The sequence below is a fragment of the Cajanus cajan genome, chromosome 5 (genome assembly GCF_000230855.2).
Source record: "Cajanus cajan strain Asha chromosome 5, NIPB_CcT2T_4, whole genome shotgun sequence".
Taxonomy (NCBI): Eukaryota; Viridiplantae; Streptophyta; class Magnoliopsida; order Fabales; family Fabaceae; genus Cajanus; species Cajanus cajan.
Window position 1 is genome coordinate 9,627,698 of NC_138521.1, and position 22,144 is coordinate 9,649,841.

The 22,144-nt window shown below is 31.3% G+C and overlaps 2 protein-coding genes across 2 annotated transcripts; one reads left to right on the forward strand and one right to left on the reverse strand.

Moving 5' to 3' along the window:
- The first annotated feature begins 15,310 nt into the window (after positions 1-15,310).
- LOC109808782 (Pyridoxamine 5'-phosphate oxidase family protein) lies at positions 15,311-18,488 on the forward strand. Its single transcript, XM_020371921.3, has 7 exons — positions 15,311-15,483; positions 15,567-15,616; positions 15,688-15,745; positions 16,043-16,075; positions 16,161-16,256; positions 17,778-17,945; positions 18,057-18,488. Exons 1-7 carry the CDS (start codon positions 15,400-15,402, stop codon positions 18,156-18,158), a joined length of 591 nt encoding a protein of 196 aa, XP_020227510.1. The 5' UTR covers positions 15,311-15,399; the 3' UTR covers positions 18,159-18,488.
- A 15-nt stretch (positions 18,489-18,503) lies between these two features.
- On the reverse strand, positions 18,504-21,466 carry LAC6 (laccase 6). Its single transcript, XM_020371920.3, has 6 exons — positions 21,243-21,466; positions 20,980-21,131; positions 20,648-20,892; positions 20,441-20,569; positions 19,071-20,009; positions 18,504-18,948 (listed from the first exon to the last, which is right to left on the reverse strand). The coding sequence occupies exons 1-6, from the start codon at positions 21,360-21,362 to the stop codon at positions 18,818-18,820; spliced, it is 1,716 nt and encodes a 571-aa protein (XP_020227509.1). The 5' UTR covers positions 21,363-21,466; the 3' UTR covers positions 18,504-18,817.
- Positions 21,467-22,144: the final 678 nt, after the last annotated feature.

Below are 22,144 nucleotides of genomic sequence, written 5' to 3' on the forward strand. Positions count from 1 at the left end.
AACAATTTTAGTTTGCCATATCTTTAGTGAAGGAAATTGCTATGCAATTAAGGTCTCGTCAAGAAAAAATTATTACATGTGATTTAAGATCTTAATTTTTATATTTTGCCAATCAATTTTCATATAATATACGCTATTATACTTTTATAAATTAAAAAGTATTTACATATCATGTAAAATAGGGTTATAAGAGTGTAAAAATTAACTCGCAAACTCGGAGAGGCATCTACTGTTACAACTTGGAGTATATCTTGTCGTTACTGTCGCTATAAGTTAGGGGTTTAACTTCTATATTTCCTTTTTAATATCTAGGATTCTGTTTTAGAATCACATAGTGATATGTGAGCTATTTTTTTAGCATTCTGTTTTGTAAAGGCTACATAACAAACACTTTGAATTCAATGAAGCATCAACCAGTTTGCAAGTTACATATACAATTTTTATTCCTTTCAAACTGGTATCAAAGCTCCCATTGGGCTTGATACGTACAACTAAGTCATAGCTTAGCTAAGAGAGAAGCGAGTGCAACACAAATATGAGTGACATAAAGATTTCAGCCAAAATCCATTACTTTGATGGTCTACATTATGATCATTGGAGTGAGTTGATGGAAAATCTTCTTTGGGCCAAGGATCTATGGAGCTTGGTTGAAACTAGTTTTGAGGAGCCTAGTGAAGGTGATGTGTTGGCTAACGTAGCATTGTAATAGTTGGAGAACACCAAAACAAAGGATCATAAAGTCCAACATTATCTTTTTCGAGCCATTGACAATCCATCTTTGAACAAGCCTTGGATAGGTGTGCATCCAAGATTGTTTAGGATTCCTTGAAAAAAAAATTTGGGGGGCAATGATTGTGTGAAGAAGTCACTTCTTAATTCATTGAGAAGAGAGTTTGAGGTGCTTGAAATGAAAGAATTTGAAACCATTACTGTATGTTTTGTTAGAGTAATGGTCGTGGCCAAAAAAATGAGGAGCAATGGAGAGGATATATGCTTGACTTGAAGGTGGTGGAGAAAATTCTTCGAACATTAATGGAAAGATTCACCTATGTTATGGTTTTGATCAAGGAGTCAAAGGACACAAAAACAATGTCCATTGATGAGCTTCAAAGCTCTCTAGTAGTTCATGAACAGATGTCTAAAAGAAGAAGTATAGACGATAAATAAGCACTCAAGGTGGAAAGTAGTAGAGGACAAGGAAGAAGAGCGTACTAAGGTCGAGGACACAGACGGGGGAGACAATTTTTCTCAAAGACCGTAGTGGAGTATTTTAAGTGTGACAATTTGGGGCATTATCAATCAATATGAATGCCCCAAATGGAACAAAAAGTCAAATTATGTAGAATTGGATGAATAAAAAGAGCTTCTTTTTGATGGATTTTGAAGAAGAAAATGAAGCCAAAAGGAATAATGCATGGTTCTTGGACACAGGATGTTCTAATCATATGTGCAGAGACTAAAGAATGTTCTCTGACATGGTAGAAGAACATAAGCATTCTATTAAGTGTGGAAATAACTATCGAATGTATGTAGCTAGAAAAGGAAAGATGTCTTGCCATTCTCATAAAAAAATGGGATGTGCAATATTTATCATCCATGCAAAGGATTGATTGCACATACGAAGATGAGTACAAATCGTATGGACACTTAAGCTACAAAGGATTAAAGACATTACAAACAAAGAAAATGGTGTGTGGACTATCTCAATTGGAAGCCTCAAATGTTTCTTGTGAAGATCATTTTGTCGATATTTGCGAACGAATAGAGCCAATATCACATAATGGAAAAAGGTATCTTATGCTTCATTGATGATTATAGTCATAAAGGTTGAGTCTATTTGCTCTTTGAAAAATCAAAAGCCTTAGAGTGTTTCAAGACTTACAAGAAATTGGTGGAAAAGGAAGTAGAGAAATCCATCAAGTTTTTGTAGATAGATAAGGTATCTTACTACATCATATACACCACACCAAAATGGAGTAACAAAATGCAAAAATAGAATAGTGATGAATATGGTGTGTTGCATGCTCTCTGCTAAGAAGGTTCCCAAATTCTTTTGGGTTGAAGTTGTAAATTGGACATTCTACGTGTTGAATCGATGTCCAAGATTTGCTATGAAGAACATCACTCCTTAAGAAGCTTGGAGCATAGTTAAACCTTTAGTACAACACCTTTGAATTTGGGGACACATAACGCATGTGCACTTACTAGAGGCAAAACGAGGTAAGCATAATGATAAGAGCTTTCCTTGTATCGTGTTGGATGTGAGTGATGATCAGTCAAAGGGTTATTGTCTTTTTGACCCTAAGACAAAGATGATTATAGTTAGTAAGGATGTAGTGTTTGAGGAAAAGAAAATTTAGGATTCATAACCAAATTATAAAGAACAAATAGAAGTAGAATTAGTTTGGGGTGATGATGGTTTCAGTAGTGATGAGAGTGAGGGAGAGCATGAAGGTGAGGTTAATGGTGATGTTTTAGAGGAAGACATGGAGTTCTATAATTGTGGTGAAAATAATGTGAGGGTAGTTGTTCTGACCATAAGTTCTCTAACATCGTTAGGGTCACCATGTTTAAGATATTGTCCGCTTCGATGTTGTTAGGCCATCACGACTTTTTCCTTGAAAAGGCACCTTGGTGGGTTAAGGATGGAGGGTGTTTATAAACTACCCTTAGCCTTGATTTCTAATTGATATGAGACTTTTAGGCATATCGGAACAAGCCCCCCAATCGAGGTTGAGGGACAAGAATGACATGGGCTCTTCTTTTAGTGTTAATGTTTCGATCGTAAGCCTATTGGCATCGTTAGGGTCACTACGTCCGAAGTATTGTCCACTTTGACACTTGTTATATTGTCATGATTTTGTCCTTGAAAAGGTGCCTTGATGTGTTAAGGAGGGAAGGTGTTTATAAACTACCCGTAGCTTCGATTCTTAAGTGATGTGAGACTTTTAGACATATCAGATCAAGCTCTCTCTAGTCAAAGCTAAGGAACAATAGTGGCTTGGGCCCTCTTTCCCATGTTATTATCCACTTTGAAACTTGTTAAGTCGTCATGATTTTGTCCTTGGAAAGGTGCCTCAAGAGGTTAAAGAGGGAGGGTATTTATAAACTATCATTAGCCTCAATTCTTAAGCGATGTGAGATTTTTAGGCATACTAGAACAAGTCCCTCAGTCGAGGCTAAGGGACAAGAGTGGCCTAAGCCCTCCTTCTAGTACCAATGTTTCAATCGTAAGTTTATTGACATCGTTAGGATCACTAGGTTTGAAGTATTTCCCACTCTTATGCTCACTAGACCATCACGATTTTGTCCTTGAAAAGGTGTCTCGGTGGATTAAGGAGGGAGGGTGTTTATGAACTACCCTTAATCTCGGTTCCTAAGTAATGTGAGACTTTTAAGCATCCTAAAACAATAATGATGATAGGAATGAAGTAGAGAGCTCACATGCAAATGCAATTGAAGGAAGAAAGAGGACGACACTAACTTGGATGGAAGGATTTGTGAGTAGTGTGGGGTTCAATGAAGAAAAAGTAGAAACCTACATGGTACAAGACATTATGAGTGATGATCCAACTTCGTTTGATGAAGCTATGAAGCGTGATAAATAAAGGAAGGCTATGGACAATGAATAAGCTCGATTGAAAAGAACTAGACTTAGGAGCTTATGGACCTTCCAAATGGAGCAAAAACGATTGGAGTGAAATGGATTTTCAAGAAAAAATTGAATGAGTTTGATGAAGTTGATAGGAATAAAGTGCAATTAGTGGCAAAGGGGTACTCCCAACAACATGGAATTGATTATTCTGAAGTTGTTGCCCCTATTGCATGCATGAATATAGTAAGGATGATTGTGGCACTCACAACATGCAAAGGATGGTACATCTTTCAGTTGAACATCAAATCTGCATTCCTTCACGTAAAATTATGCGAGGACGTGTACATTTAGCAACCAAAAGGATATGTAAAAAAGAAAAAGGGAAAGAACACAAGGTATACAAGCTACATAAAACTTTGTACGACCTAAAGCAAGCACCAAGAGCATGGTTCAATCATATAGAGTCCCACTTCATGAAGGAAGGATTTAAAAAAATGTCTAAATGAACAAACCTTGTTCATCAAAAGAAGCACTGGAGGTAACATATTAATTATTAGCATTTATGTTTGATGATTTTATTTATACTGGTGATGATAAAGGCATGGTGGTTAAGTTCAAGAAGTTTATGATGCAAGCTTTTGACATGACTAGCCTAAGGAAGATGAGATTCTTCTTTTTCATTGATGTTTTGCAAAAGCCAGAAGGGATTTTCATGTGTCAAAAGAAATATGTTATTGATATCTTGAAGAAGTTTGGAATGTTTGAGAGCAAACATGTAAAAAGTCCAATTGTTTTAGGTTTTAAGATTAACCAAGATGTTGATGGTGCAGTTGTGGATGACAATTATTTCAAGCAAATAGTTGGAAATTTGATGCATCTTACAACTACAAGGCTCGATATGATGTTTAGTGTGAGCTTAATTATCAGGGAAGGGAAGAAGACTTGCTTGCTTTCAAATGTTCTGATTATGCAGGAGACGAAGAAGATTCTAAAAGTACATATGGTTGTGTTTTCTTATTGAGCTAGTGAGTAGTGTCATGGATGTCTAAAAAGTAACCGAGTGTTGCTCTCTCAACCACTAGAGTAGAGTTTATTGATGCTACTTGTGATTGTCAATCTATATGGATAAGAAAAGTTTTGAGAAACTTAAATCATTTTCAAGAAGATAGCATTGTCATCATGTGTGATAATAACTCAACAATTAAACTTTCAAAAAATCTAGTAATGCATGGAAGAAGTAAACACATCAGAGTGCATTTTCATTTTTTAAAAGATCTTGCAAAGGACAAAGAAGTCAAGTTGGTGCATTGTGGAACCCAGGATCAAGTTGCATATTTGACGAATAAAGCCTTGAAACTTGAGGCCTTATAGAAGCATGGGAAGATGATGGGAATGCTTGATCTCAAAGAAGTAAATTAACTGCATATTATAGTTAGTAGTTAAGTTTATGGGAAGGAATGAAAAGGTCTTTACTCTTACAATTTAGAATGTAACTTATTGTTACTATTGTCATAAGTTAGGTAACTTCTATTTCTTTTTTAATATTTAGGATTTTGTTTTAGAATCAGATAGTTGTACATGAGCTATTTATTAGCATTATGTTTTGTAAATGCGATATAACGACCACTTTGAATTCAATAAAGTATAAACCAATTTGCAAGTTACATATACAATTTTTATTCCTTTCAAACTCGAATTAAATGCATTTTAACTTGTTGGATTCAATTTGGGTTAAGCATTTTTATGTTACCAAATTATAATTGAGTTTGGTATCCATTAATTTAAGGGATTTGTAACTTGATTAACTCGACCAAATCAGATTTATATCTTAAAAAAATCGCAAAACACGTATCAACTTAGACAATTCAAACTATTAATCTATATATTATCACTTATTAGTTAACTTAACTTATTATTATGTTTGTTAATTACTAAAATTATTAGTTAACTTTCTTTTGTTATTGAAAGTTCGAAACTCACCATTATTCTTTAACTCTTAACACAAACATAACCCACCCCACTATCCCTAAAATCCATTTTTGTGTTGTGAGCCTTCATCCAACTAACTACTACTTATTGATAATGACACCTACAACCATTATGATCACAACGCAAATCCGATTACCCATTACTTGTTTCTTCCTTTTCATTTTCAAAATAGATTAACTTTTTAGTTGTTAATGTGATTACCTTCCTTGATTATAATTGGATTAGGTTGGATTTTGTTGAGTTTGATTGTTCAAAAAATACACACACACACATTTGACCCACTTACACTTCTAAATTGTGAAGATTAATCAAGACTATATATGATTGTAAACCATAAATGCTAAACATTTTTTTTATTTCTTTAAGGGGCAAACTACCGTTTAAAGAGATATGTAGTTTTGTTCGTACTTGTAAAGTGCGAATTATCTTTACCTTATATAGACTACAAAGATGGATAAAATAATATAAACAGAGTTAGCCCTATAGGTATAGCCTAGAGATATGATTACCTAGTGTCCATAATTAAGAGGGGTCCAATTTTTTTTTTTTTTTTTTTAAATATATATATATATTATATATATAATTTTGTGATAAATTTCTATATTATTATTATTATTATTATATATATATATATTATTTTTTTAATTCTAAATATAAAAATCTGATCTAATTATAAAGTCTTGATAAATTTATTGTTAGTTTTTTTTTTATATGTATTACATTTATAAAAGGGTAAATTTTATTTTTAGTCCCTCTAATATTTTTTAAGTTTAGTTTTAGTCTTTCAAAAAAAAATTATATCTTGGTTTCTCTAATTTGAGGATGCATCACTTTTAATTCTTAAAGATTTATGTATTGTTTTATGATAAATGATAATATAGAAGTAAGTTAAATGAAACATGTCATTTTAATTAAATTATATATCTATTTTTATATTATAAATGCTTACATATTAAAATATTTATATATAAGGTCCTATATTTCTTATTTCACTTAAGAGGCAATTGTTTCAAGGTATAATAATATTATATTTCGCAAAATTTTATTCCTAGGAGTATTATATCCAAGAATATTATTCTTGTAAATGTATTTGGTTGAAATTATTAATTTTAGAAAACTAAATATTTTTATTTGATTAAAAATAAAAAATAAATAAGAAATTTTGAAATAATTAATAAAAAAAATAATTATTAGGAAAATTAACTTCCATTCCCATGGAAATATAAGATACTCATATTTCATTATAAGAATGAGAAGCATATCAAATGCGAAAGTTTTATATTTCTAAAAATAAAATACCCTTAAGAATATATATATATATTTTTTTTATAATCTTCTCACAAACATGGTAATAGATATTCCACCTTCACATTCGCGAAAGTAGAAAAATATTACCTAAATCAAACACATTCTTAGGATAATGAAATGTCATGATTGGTCGTGTGTACCAAAAGTTTTGAGACTAAGAGTTCTCAATAAACGGAAAATTTTAAAATTATTTCATTTTACTTCAAGTTTTTTCTTCTATATAATCATTTTAAATGTAGTTATTAAATTTTTTTTTTAAAATTAATTTTTCAACATTCCAACTCGCCGTTAGTTATTTAGTCCATAAATTTGAATAGTACACATGTAAGACAAAATTGGTTGGTGTGGATTGGTGGTGGTCAAGTCAACTAATTAAAGAGTTCGTATGTTGGTAATGACCTCCGCACGTGGTATATTACAGTATTTTTATTATTAATTAAAATCCAACATAGTTAATTAATATATAGTTAGTTTTCCAAGTTAATAGTTACTTAATTAGGACAAACTTATTGGACCTAAATTTAAAAGAATAAAGAAAGTCATGGACGGACCCAGATTAGTTACCAATTCTATCACGATTCACGCACATGGATAAACATTTTCATTTTTTTTAAATAATAAACAAAAAGATGTATAAATGCATGTATGCAATCAAAGTTGATCAAACTAGGGTTAGGATATAGCACAAAAAACATTTAAAATTGGCGGATAATGTGTTTAAATTATTAGATGAACAACTTGATTAAAATTTTAATTACAATAAGAATCTTATTAGGTATTTATCATGTAAATATATTAAAATAAGTTGAACTATTATGTATTCATCATGTAAATATTTATGTGCAAATTATTTGTGTAATTGAAGAATAAATAAAATTAAAATATTTTTATAAATTATTTTAGAAAACTTAATAACATGAGTCGAAAACAATTTATACACACATCATAAGCTTTTCCAAATATTTATTCAAGTTCATAAAAACTTATACTTGAGTATGTTTGGAAAAGTTTGTGTATATAAATACTCATTTGAGATATCACACCATCGCTCGTTAAGGATGCCATCTATCCGTCGAATTAATTTGATAGAAGGAATGCAAATTTAAAGACTAAACTTTAATTTTGATTCTTTCATTATTAACTTATTCACACTACATACTTTTAAAAATAAATATGGTGACCGACCCTAAACATAAAAATAACTTAATTTCTTCATTACAGAAGAAACAACGAACAGATACATGCAAAGTGACGAGTCTAACGTACGTATACACATCCATGTAAAGTTTTTTATTTTTTATTTTAACAGCCATAACTTCCATGTGAAGTTAATTAAAATATATAAATAAATAAATAAATAGTTTAAGCTGCATGATTTCCTAAGTTTTAAGGTCTTTATTTGCTAACATTAATCATGTCGTATCATATCAGGTATTAAAATATGCCCTCTCATGTTTGTCATTATTGTGGTGTGCCGGAACGGATCCAAAATATGTTTAAGGGAAAGATTAAAATAAATAAAATTTAATTTGAAAAATACAGATGTAATATAAAATACAACTATGAACTATGGGTCTATACAAATATAATTATTTTTAAAATCATAAAACACTATTATTATAATATATATGATAGGTATATCCATATCTCCGATACTTTATTCACAGTTCACTGAGGGTAAGGGGAAACCTTAGACCCTTTTAAATGCATTCAAATTTCTAGGAATCGTTATTCAACGGTACTAAAGCGAGAGAATAAAAACATGATAAAGGAAAAGACTTACAAATTTTAAACATAGTCTCCAAGCCAATTGGACGTCTTTTTGTTGCATTTGGACCTACTATCTTCGCTAGCTATCTTAATGGGCTTATCAATATACCATATATAAATAATTAAACATATATAGTAGAAATTTAAATTATAATAAAAATTGTATTTAAAAAAAATAAGCATGAATTATATTGTAGTTTATCCACTAGTCTTGGTGTTCTAGTTTATATTAACATAAAAATCAAATAACAATATATAGTTAAAAGTATTTTTCTACATCATATATTCAACAGGAATACATGTTTAATATAAATATAATGATACAAGTAGTATTTAGAAGTTTATCATACTTTCTTAACATCTTTTACGTATATATAAATGTATTAATAATTAAAATTATGTTTAAAAGTATATAAAGAATATATATATTAAAAAAATAAGAAGGGACATTAATTCTTCCCTTATGAGTGTGATTAGATGTGTCAAACAGATTAGATTGATCTGACCTATATAGGTTAAATGTTATTTTAAGTTAGATTGATTTGACCTTTTTTTTTTGAACTACCATTTCATGATCCAACCTGACCAATGTTAGGCCATTAGACCAATTTGGCATAATTAAAAAATATATTTAAAAAATTAAATATATATTTTTTGCAATGAAAAAAATAAAAAAAAAATTATAACATGATTAAAAGGATTAATAACAACGATAAACTCTATATATGTTTGGTGGAGTTTCTGTTGTATCTAAATCAACTTCCATACTATAAAATATATCACACTACTATAAAAGATACATTTTACATCAATTTTTTTTAGACATTTTACATTAATTTTGAAAATGATGAAGATTAAGGTGACATAAAAAGTGTAAGACATTCCATATCTGTTTAAAAATCGATGTAGAAATTCTTATTTCTACATTGGTTATTGATAGAACTAATGTAAAATATGACATATTCTACATTAGTTCTATCAAAAATCAATGTATAATATGTAATATTCTATATCAATTCTATCAAGAACCAGTGTAGAATATGTAATATTCTACATCAGTTCTATCAATAACCGATGTAGAAAGCTCAATAAGCAGATTTACATTAGTAGACAAAATTTATTTACATTAATTACTCAAAAATCTCTTATAGCATCACACTGCTAAATACTAATCACTAAAGTTATTTGCCTCCAAAAAGAAATTTTATACTTGTTAAATTAAGCTAAAAACAACACTATAACATTATAATTTAAACACAATGTCAGGCCTAATACATCTAATAATGAAAAATAACTAAAAAAGGGGGGAAATAAAAAAAAGTCTTTCTCTTTATGCTAGTACATGTAAAAAATTGTAAGAAATTATTAAGTAAAAACAATATCAATTTGATTACAGCATTAGAAGACAAGGAGAAGTATAATTTAGAATTATTATCTAAGATGACAATAGAATACAAAAAAAAAAAACCACTTCCTTTTTTAATAAAAGTTGATGTGCTAGAGTTGATTGTCTCTTCTTTTTCTGACTTTTGGTGATTACTTATTGGAATTGAGGTTCCTCATGTTCAGTTTAATTACAAACATCTAATTAATATAGAATCAACATCTAATACCAAATAGATACAATAAAAGCTATTAAGAAGAGAGGATTTGATCTATGCTAGGGAAAAATTGAATCATGTTTTGTGAAGACAAATTCTGCACACAAAAAATGAACCAATAAATTTAATGTTAACCCCTTATATATGTTTTTTCTTTTGATAGAAATGAAAATATTAATATAACTTGAATTATAACATTTATATTTAAATTTGGTTACAATAATTCTTTTTTAACAAATTCTGCAAAATCATTAAAGATTGGTAATAACATTATAATATATGCAAAATCAATTTAAATATCAATAATATTGAAAAGAAAAAAAAATTAAAAAAATGTAAAACTCATGATTTTTCTATTCTTCTTTCATCTAAAACTCATTATTCTTCTATTCTTACTCTCACATAAAATTCCGGATTCTTTCATTATTCTATAATCACTCACCTAAAGATCATGATTCTTCGATTCTTTTATTCTCACTAAAAAAAAGTTACTATATGAATTAAGTTGGACAAGAATTGTGCTATTGGTTAGTCATGAACAAATTTTCTAATTAAGGTTGTTATTTGACAGATCAAGGACTTGGAGATGTGTGAAGTTGGTTTTTTCTTTTACTGGTGTTAATTTATCAATTTAATAGTTCTCCAAGTGTAGTTATGAAAGAAAAGAAGTTTAAGGTGTCATTTATTAAGCTGAAGAAGTAAAGAAAAAAAAAGTGAAAATAAAAGAAGTACAAAGATCAAAATGTACAAAAAAAAATGTCTAGCTGTAAACATATTTTGGAGCAACAAAATTAGTTGAAAATCGAACAAATCAACCAACTAAAATTAGCCAAGAAAAGAAACCAATTGAACCAACCAAAATCTGTTAAAATTAACAACTGCAGCAACTCAAAATTAGTTGAAATTGTCAAACCAAGATCAACTGGGGTCTAAAATAGAACAACCAAATCTGTTTTTGTTGAGAGAAGAAAAATCTAATTAAAAATCTGCTGCAGCCAACCAAATGCAAGATCAAGAGAACATAGAAGACTTGACAGCTCTTGACTGGGTCCTAGGCCTAGCAATCTTGTTATTTTTTTAGATCAGATGGTTGAAACAAATGGATTAGATTCTTACAAGCAAATAGATCAGATATTTTTAAAGATTTTCTCAGTCAATTTTATTTATACTAAAATTTCACATGGAACCACAATGTAGCATTTTTAACACAAAAACACTTATTAGCATGTTAATAACACCATCTTTAACCAATATAGGTGTAGGGCAGCAACAAAATAGTTTTCTTTTTTTAAGTGTACAAAAATAGAAAACAAGAACCTTATTCACCCTACTTGACCCTCCCACTAAATTGATTTATGTTTTAAGGTATTTATTTAAATAAATATTTAATCTTGTGACAAGAATAGTCCCTTTTTCTGTTTAAGTGAATCAATAGGTAATTTTAGTTTTATAGTGTGTTTCAACTAGCTCGTGTTGACACACATATGCTGTTCCAAACACGTTAGCATCTTATTTACCTTAAACTTGAAACAACATGTGAACAAATTTGTTTTAAAGTAATGGACTGAACAATTCTTGTCCAACTAGTTTTATTAATAATTAAACAAGTTATAGTTTGCAAACCATGACAGGTAAAAATTCAATGGTTGAGTGACAGCTACGAATTAGACTAAATTAAAGACCAATGAGTGGTCAGGTCACATAAATAACAAAAACTAAAATAAAAGATGGTAAATAGTCTCTAATTTTTACACAATTTTTTTTTTAAATAGCAACTTATATTTATCACAACATCCGCAACATAATATAAAGTATTTTTCCATCTACAAAGTACATCAGAGGTAGATTAAAACCTAAAAAAGATTGTCACACATTTCAAATAACTCCAAAGTCCAAAGGATCTATTTAATAAAAAAGACCATTAATCCAAGACATGAATCAAAAGGCAGATTGATACGCTAACACATCAAGGTAGAAAGCTTATCTACACATAATGGTATGAGTAAAGGATTTAGTTTCCTTAAGAATGTAGTCCTAGGTTCAATTATAGTATTGATGCAGGAAAAAATGACATTGGAAGAAGTCCCTTGAGTATAATATTCCAGAAAACCAATAGTCTTGGTGATAAACATTATATTTGCACACCATTATTTTAGTTGCCTATAGCTTTAAAATTAGTTGCAAAATTGTTTCTACAAATAAGAAATGTTTGAAGAAGAAAGGTAATGACATGTAGCAGAGAAAAACATCTTTTTGAAATCTCTCTAATTAATTTAATTAGTAAATAGAGACTAAAGCAATAAAAGTGAAATTCTCCATATGCAAACAAAAAATATGAAGTTATTTAAAGAAAAAGTTTGGTTTATGCCAGAGAGTAGAGACCAGGCCCAACATTATTTAGCCTTCTAAAGGAGTGAGAGTAAAAAAGTAGAGTTAGTAACAAACTCTATACAAAGCCCTTCCTAGACTAATAGTTTCTTCGTTCATTTCCCCAATATATAAGTCTGTCTTTTTATAAGGTTACATATAAGAAAGGGATCCTTATTGTTTGGATAGTAACTTAAAAAAAATATTAGTACTAGGAAACGTTTATCTTTAGGCAACTGAAATATAGAATGCTATAGTCCATGGTGACAACTGAAATCCAAAATTATTAGATTTTTGCCAAGAACGACATAAACATTAACATTATATAGTTTACCAAGGTCCAGGGGTACCTTGTTAGGGTTATTTTTAGTTAGTATAGCTCTAACTGCGCCACCAAGTGATCGTCCAAATACAACTCTTCTAGATGTGCCAATATCAATCCTTTGAGAAAGATGATCCAATGCAGCCTAGGAACAAGGAGTAATAAAAATGAGGGGATATTAGCAAATAGTTTGACAACCAATATAAGAGAATTCGAATTACTCTTAATAAAAAGCATACCCAAGCATCCTTAATAATTCCATGTTGAGAAGCATAGCCATCATTAACTCCATAATTGGGTAATTAAATGAAACATTGTGCCAATTCAGTCAGAAGATGACATCCACATTTTAAAGTCATTAATTTGTTGACAAAGAGCTATAAGAAAGTGTCAAGATCAATGAGCCTGATACATTACATACCCTCGCTAAGAAAGCATGAAAACATTTTTTACATCAAAAGACTAATCAGTTTTTTATGTGAAATTTTTTTTACATGCTTTTGGTGATCAATAGTCTTGGCTGCAAAAGTGGTGGATCTGGTACTTATACAAACAAAAACCATACAATTAAAACAAGGAGATTTGTCATGTAGAAAAGGAAGGGAAGATAAAACAAAAAAAAAGAGACAATTCATATTCTTCCCTTTAGAACTCATGAACCGTTCAATTGAAGGAATCACATCATATACATAACATTTGAAATAAAACTCACCAAAACCTGCAAGTCCCTATTCTCTGTTATCTAAATAAGTGTTGTTTTAGTTTTTGTTATCTTGTTAACTGTTATTCTACCTTATTATAATCAAAATCTTCAAACAACAATATGTATTGTTTTTTAAGATGATATAACAAGTCATGGTTAGCTCGGTACTAATTGGGTTAAGTTATATTAATGTGTGAGGATTTATTGGATTTGAGTTGGGGTGTTTAATTTGGTCTAAGAGAATGAGTTGGGTATGAAATGAGTCTTGAGTTATTGATATACTTTGTTACATTAGGAGAAAAACAAACTCTTAATCAAATTGGGCTCTTCAATACAAGCTATTCACACCCTTGAAATACTATTTAAACTCACCATCTAAAAATCCTTGCTTTTGTTGAAAATATCAAACATTAGACACTCTTACAACTCAATAAATATTAGTTTTTGTTGCATATATTAACGAAATACACAAAAAAGAAGTTTTTGTTATCCAGATTACATATATAATGGAAACTTATTTTCATTATATTGTACTAAAAATAATTAACTTATACATGCAATAGTTGTATTGGTTGTTGTGATTAATATTCTCAATAGGGTGATCTTGGTTTAGTAGACCATGAGATTAACTTTATGTTATGAAAGGCTCATTGTACTATCATTGTGGTAGAGTTTGTTAGTTTTGGTTAGGATTATAAAAAATGTCCTAACATGATGAATTGAGTTAGAGCAAACTTAAAAATAAAAAAAAGAAGAAGAGGTATATAAAAATAATCAAATCGACTTTTTTAAGTTTGATGAGCCAATCATACTATAGGTTGAATATGTAATTTTCATATCCAAAACATACAAACATATGTGGTCTAGTATTATTTTTTCTTTGTAAAACTTAAATAAAAATAGAAAAATAAAATGAATCAATTTGGACAAATCGTAAAATAGTTACACATAATAAATTTAAGTCGATCTAAATTGACACTCTTTGTATGCATTGACTTAACAAGTCAAACTCATAAATTTGACGACTGTAATTTTGGCATCCTAAATGATATAGAGGGAGAGAAGATCAAAAGAAAAGGATGCTAGTTTGATGACTTGGAAAAAATAATACATATGTATTACAATATAATAATAGAACAATGTTAAAATTAATGTTGATAATATTTTTAACCCTAAATTCTAAATCTTAAACTTAACTTTGTTGCTAGTTGAAAGTCAAGGGAGTTTGGAATTGAAAATCAATGGATAAAACATGGTTTCATCATATATATGTGTCCCAATGAAAATATTTTTAAGACATTTCTAAAATATTTAGTTGATCCAATGTTATCAAACAAAAACTTCTATACCAGATAAAATTTGTTGACAACAATACATCAACCAAGTATTCTAAAACTGCCTTGAGAGTTTCTTTTCGAGATACACATCCAATGAAGTTATATTCTATTCTATCCATTGAATTTTCAATTTCAATTACCCTTCGATTTCATTAATCTAGTTAGACATTCTTAGTGAGGTTTTCTTCTAAATCTCAGGCCTTATATTTCACTTATGTTAAAGACTTGTTAGTTAAAAACTACAAAATTGAAGAAAAAAAACTCATTTAATCTTCTATTTTCTATATTACCAACCTTGTTGGATTTTGTTGTTAGGTCATCTATTGAATATGAAAATATGACATAAGCAAAACAAAATAAAAATTGCAAGTCGGTGAAAAAATATCCGAAAGCATCAGAATCGGAAAATGGGGAGCGTGGCGTGGAAGCAGCTTCTTCTGAACGCTTTGGAATCCAACAGTCACCTCAAGCACTCTTCTTTCATGCAACTCGTATGTCAATGAATCTACCATTCTCATTGCTCCCATTTTTTATATTTTATTTTATTTTATTATTTTGTTTGTGTTTCGTGCAGGCAACCATAGGAACAAACGGAACACCTTCGAACCGCACTGTCGTTTTCAGGTTGTCCCTCCCTCGCTCTCTTTTTTAGGGTTTATGGCAAATTGACGACATCGGATGTTATGCGTTTTCAGGGGATTCCAAGACAACACTGATAACATCCAAATTAACACTGATACCCGCACTCGCAAGGTTCTTCTTTTTTGCAATAATCATTTATGTAATCACACTGATGCTGGGAATTCGATTATGCCTCGTAATATGCATTTTATTTAATTTATTAGCTTATACGAGTTTTTTTTTTTTTTTTTTGAGAAAAAAAAATGTTATCTATGTAGGTAAAATATGCTGCGAGATTAATTTAGACATACATTCTAATTACCTTCGATGGTTCAAATCAATTCTACCTAACTTTGTGTTGGCGTTTTTCAAAATTTTCATTGAAAAGTCACTTAATTAGATGTCTTTGTTGTGTTATTCATAGTGTAGATTGAAGAGCTCAAGCTCTGCTCCTCTGCTGAGGTAATTATTCCATGAGATACTTTTTTAATAAAAAAAACTGATGAGGAGCATAGATATTGAGACTAAGTTTAGTTATTTTGGTTAGATATGTTGGTACTTCACAGATTCCTGGGAGCAATTTCGGATAAATGGGGATGTAGATATCATTGATGGTTTGAATCCTGACCCACTAAAACTTCAGGTTTGATTGGAGATTTTCATTAATGATTGAAATCACATCCTGTGAAGTTTTTTATTCCCTTTGTGATCTATCCATTGGATCAAATTTGGTTTGCACTTTCTGAATAACTGCTGCATGAGTTTTTATATGCAATGTTGTGATATGGGGAAACATGGTCTTTACTTACAGCCATTTGCTTCTTTCACTGACTGAGACATGATAATGCATTGTTCTTTATACTAAAGGAGATAAGTTTGTCAACAACTTGTTCTGTGAAAGCAATTTGAACCATCTCTAGTGATTTAAGGGTAAGTTGAGATAAAGATAATGGGGTAAGGGAAGATTGAATGTAGCAAAAAACCAACTACTTATGATTTTCCTCAGAAATATAATATATTAGGCATATATATGAGAAATCTCAAAAGCTTAAATCTCTCTTTGATTTGCTTCTAATTCTCTTATCCTTTCCCTAAGAGTGTAGTGAGATTTTAAGTGTTTTATCTTCTTCCTTGAAATGACACCACTTGAAGAGAGTTCTTCACCATTGAAGGTGAATCACAAGTTCTTCAACTCCATTGGAGAGCTCTTTGAAGCTTAAGAAGTGTCAAGAAGCCAAAGATCTAGGAAAAATTTTGAAGGAGAAGTTACATCAATCTAGTTCCTCCTTGAGATTTCCATGACTGACTCAAACAGACCTACCACATGACCAAAAGTGCTTAAGCTACTTGCAGTTGTAGCTTGGAGGGCACCCTTATGGACAAGATGACACATTTGCTACCAAAGTGGGACTAAGTTTTACACTATTTGTATAGGCGTTGCACCCTGCAAAATCAAGAAAGTTTATTCTCCCTTATCAAATCATGAAAACCAAAACAAAACTCTAATGCCTTGTTCTGTTTGGTTGTAAGTTTGAAGTTATAAAATTTTTAAAAACTAAAACTAAGTTTCAATTTTATAATTATAGTTTCAATTATTGTAGTTTTCAATTTTCAAATTTTAAATCCAAATATTGGAAATCACTCCACTTCCTCATTCACTCGCCTCTCTTTTAATACAAATTTCTTTATAGTTTATAATTCATTGATTCCCCAACCAGTCAACTGTGGCAGCAGTTTGGGGGAGGGCAGAAGTAGTGATGTTGATGGTGTGACAGTAGCAAAGGCAATGGTGGTTGGGGGCAGACTAGCGATAGCCTGTGAGGTTTTTTTTGAAGAGATGGTGAACATGAATAATTTGTTTTATCAACTAAAAACCAAAACTACTATTATTTTTAATAAAAAAACTGAGCTAAAATTATTACAAAATTGAGTTTAAAAACTATTTAGCTTCATTTTAGCCAAATATATATTGTTTTGAAATTTACCTTTGAAAACTGAAAACTATAAACTGACAACTACATTGAACAATGCCATTAAAGGAGCCAGTTCATCACTAAAGCATAAATACTTTTGCAGGTTATATAACAAAGCTTTCCTATTTTTAAATTTTAGACGCTGTTGATTGCTATAATATTTCCCCTCAGTTTATCAATTCATAATGCAGCAAAGAGAAAATTCCTGGTTTTCCAGTTCATTGAGATCAAGGATGCAATATTTGTGGCCAAATCCAGGGCTTCCCTGTCTAAATGAGCAGGCACAGCCAGAAATATCATTAGATCCTTCTACAGGTCCAGTTGGTGCTTTTTGTCTACTGATCCTGGAACCAAATCAGGTAGCGATATCTCTCACAGTCTAACACACACACACATGCACAAACATATACATATATATATATATATATGTTTTGCATCTGCATATTCACTTCGGTTTCAACCATTTACAGGTTGATTACTTGAATCTGAAGAGTAACCAGAGGTTAACATTCAAATCAAGTGGGAGTGCTGCAGCAAAGAAAAGTTGGATTGTGGAGAGGGTCAACCCATAATCTGTTCTCTGTCAGTGTCGTGTCCAGGTATCACTGCAACCAGCAAATTGCATGACATGAGAGTATGGGAGAGAGGATTGACAGGGAACGTGTTAGTCAGATATTTGTTATACAATTGTCACTTGATTAGCTTTCATGCTGCTCCTTGAAGATTGTGCTTATTATATATAAACCCAGTAAGATTGAATGTGAATTAGCCTTGTGTATAGCATCTTATCTATGTGGACACGTCACTGAGAATCAGTATTGAGATGAAAACCTTGGAGAAAATTGTAGTCACTATTTATCACTATTTTTTCAATTATTAATATATTTTAGATTATTTCAGAATTTTGATGGATTAGCATAAATAAATCAGACTATAGAGAATGAAATTTGCATTTAAGGTGCATATTTGGTTCAACTTATTTTAGAGAAATAATTGCTTATTTTTGCCAGCCTTCTAACAAAGATTTAAAAAATAAGCAATTATTTCTCCAACTTTAACCTTTACCAAACATGCTAGTCATTTTGCTTCTTTACATCCACAATTTTTGGCTTTTAAAAGAAATGCCAATGCCACATTTTACAGTTACAAACATGAAACTAACGAATGCTTGAACGGGTAAAATGGCTCAAAATCATCTGCTAGTTCTATTTGTTATGATCTGCTGGTAGTCTTAACATTGTGGCAGGTCTGGTGGAGGATGTGGTAAGGATTCCAGCTCTCCTTTTCCATTGTGCACTATAAATACCACTCCTAGTCCCCATGACTTGTGTATATCAATGTGACAGTGCATATACCACACCCCTGCAAAAATGTTTCATGACAAGAAATCAATAATTCAATTGACAGACAGAGAGAGAGATCAATAATTCCTTGCTGTTTCAATAAAACAATAGAGAAAATAAATACAGCTTTAGGGTTTATACCTGGATTATCGGCAACAAAGCGAATTGCTGCCCATCCACCCACTGGAACTCCAATTGTGTTCATGTATGGAGGATCCACTAAATTGAATTGTGCAATTAGTGGGTTATAGTTGCCTGTGCCATACCCTACCACATAAAAGCTGTGGCCGTGGAAGTGCATTGGGTGGTTTTCAGGGTTGACTATCCCTGTGTCCTGCAGAATTAGTTGCACCTTGCTACCATATTTAAGGACCTTTGTTTTAGTACCATTCAATGACTGCGTGTCGTACGTAATATTGTTAGGGGCACCATTAACAAAGTCATAGAACTTCGGGGGCATGTCTGGGAAATCTTCAGTATATATTCCTTTTATCTTCTTATAATATGCTTCCAGGATTGAAATATTGGGATTAACAAAACTTATATTGTTCATTGAAGCTGCCAACACCCCATCTTGGGCTTGGCAATTTTGCTTTGGTGTCTTTGAGTGACACTTTTGAACATTCAATCCAATGGTAATGAATAGATTTTCATCAATTTCTCTAAAAACATTGACTTGATTTAGGCTCCTTAACCCATCCATGACTGTCTTAACAACGAGTTTATCATCAAGTTTAGGCAATTTAGCTGGTGTATATAAGCTATTAGATGGAGCCCCTATATAGTTAAAGAAGGCTATAGCCGAAACGTTTTGATATAGGACAAACCTTCCAGACTTGTAAGGTGCTGCAGCCATGGAGTATTTTCCTACTGGCTTATCAGCAGAGACAAGGACATTCAGTGTTTGACCTGGTCCAATCATCACTGTGTCTGTGGTGAATGGTTTTGTGTATTCAGCATCAGCTTCCACTATTGTTAATTTGTGATCAGCAATGGCAAAGAAGTTCTCAGTGTTCAAACCCGCATTAATCAGTCTTAACAAATAGGTTTTCCCGGGAATCACATCAACTTGGTGGAAATCTAAAATGATGAAGAAAGAAAGCAAAATATGTTAGAAAAGGGAATAAAGAAAATTCAAATTACCATAGTATAGATTTGTGATAGACTGGTTTAGGAGATTAATGCTTATGTACCCTCGTGGATATTATCATGATGTCAACAAGCGTTGGTGGCCATCATCCACCACTTAATTTAGATCTTTTTTTATTCGCTTTGTCTAATGGAAATATCTTTCATAAATAATGATCCTAACAACAGACAATTTTAAGCAATTCCATTAAATGTGAATCACCATTATCACAATTACTTTGTTAGTTATCTTTTGTTATCTCAAGTACCATGAATAGGAACAATTAGGGTTGGCCTAATGATGGAGGTTAGGGTAATATACACAAAATATTATATATGAATCTTATTGTTATCATTGCAATTCTTATCAAAAATAAAAATACCATTAGTGGAGCAGTTGTAGTTGGGTCCTGGATGACCGTTGATGGTATATGCATCTGCTATAGGAGGAGGTCCTCCACTTGCTAGAGTGTCATACTCAATTTTTTGGAGATCCTTCATCCAATACTCCCCTGCCATATTTCAAAATTCCAAATCAACCCACAAACTACATAGTATAAATTCAAAACCAAAGGGGGTTACCATGTTACCTAGTATGATTATGTGCTCTTGATAAGGGAACTTAAATGGGTAAGGTACCCCGGTCTTTGGATAAACAATCATGGCACCATAAACCGTTCCTCGTAACCAAGAAACATGAGCATGCCAAAAGAAGGTGCCCTTCTGCTGCACCACTGAAAAATTATAGGTGAAACTTTGGCCTGATTGAATTGGACATTGTGTAATCGTGGATGCTCCATCATACCAGCATGATAGCCTTTGCCGGACTCCATGCCTAAAATTTAAAATTAAAGATTGTCAGCTATAATAGTATCGTTAACTAAGTGAACTGTGTTATGTAGGAGGTTGTCATTGGGATTACCAGTGAATTGTAACATTGAAAGGTGTCTTATTGGTCACTTTTACTATGATTCTATCATCCTCTTGGGCATAAACAACAGGTCCTGGAAACATACCATTGATCGTAACAATGTCTTTGGAGTTGCAAAGTTTGGTAACTCTTTTAGTTTGAACCTGTACAGTTACCATTAAGAGCATCAAAAAATAGAATAAAAGGCATTAGAGAGCAATGCATTCCACTGGAAAGTAATGTGTTATAATGTGCACTTTAAGAGTGAATTATACCTTGAAATCATAGAACCTGGTTGATTCTCCCCCAGTACTTCCATGTGCTATAAGCTTCACATGGTGGACAGTAGATATTACACTCAACCACAGCATAAACAAGGTGATTGAGTTGGCCATCTTCAGGGGAGTGAATAGAAGCGGAGGATTGAGGTAGAATGGAAGGGAACCCCTTTTAAAAGAGTGAGACTCTCTTTGGAGGATTTAATTTTTTAGAGGAAAGTTTCAAAAAGGTTATGCAGGTTCTATTCTATTTGTCAGCTTTCATGATTCCTCTAGCGTGAGTTGGTGATAATAAGGTGTTGGGAAGTGATTATTCAACATGACCACAATGGTAGGGAAGGCTTCAGTATACCCTTTTCTCCCACTTTGTTTTTAATTTTTATCCATCTTATTCTTTACTGTTAAACATTTTCTGTTACAAATCATACCATTGACTGAGAATAGAAGACACACATGCTCTATATTAAACCCCACCACAATCAGCCACCTCCTTTTCCGTTCTACTCATTTTCCATAAATTTGAATGATTTTATTACTTTTTTATTTTTATTTTAGAGTAACATGTTCTAATCATTTGCTTCTTACTATTAAAAATCATATGGTAGAAACTCAGACTACAAAATAGCATTCAGCTATCACTAGTAATTCAATAAGAAGTCATCAGTAACAATTCATATTCCATCATTTGAGATCTGCTATATATGAATCAGTTGACGTTATTGGGTTATCGAAAACAAAATTAATTTCCGGTAAAACCCTCTCGATCATTGTCTTTTTATTGGTTTTTCCAATGTCTTTAGATATTCGTTTACTCTAGTCCTTTTCACATGATCGGATCAACTTATTGAATTTCTTATATTAAATTTACTAAATTGATTATATTAGTCTAGTCACAAAGC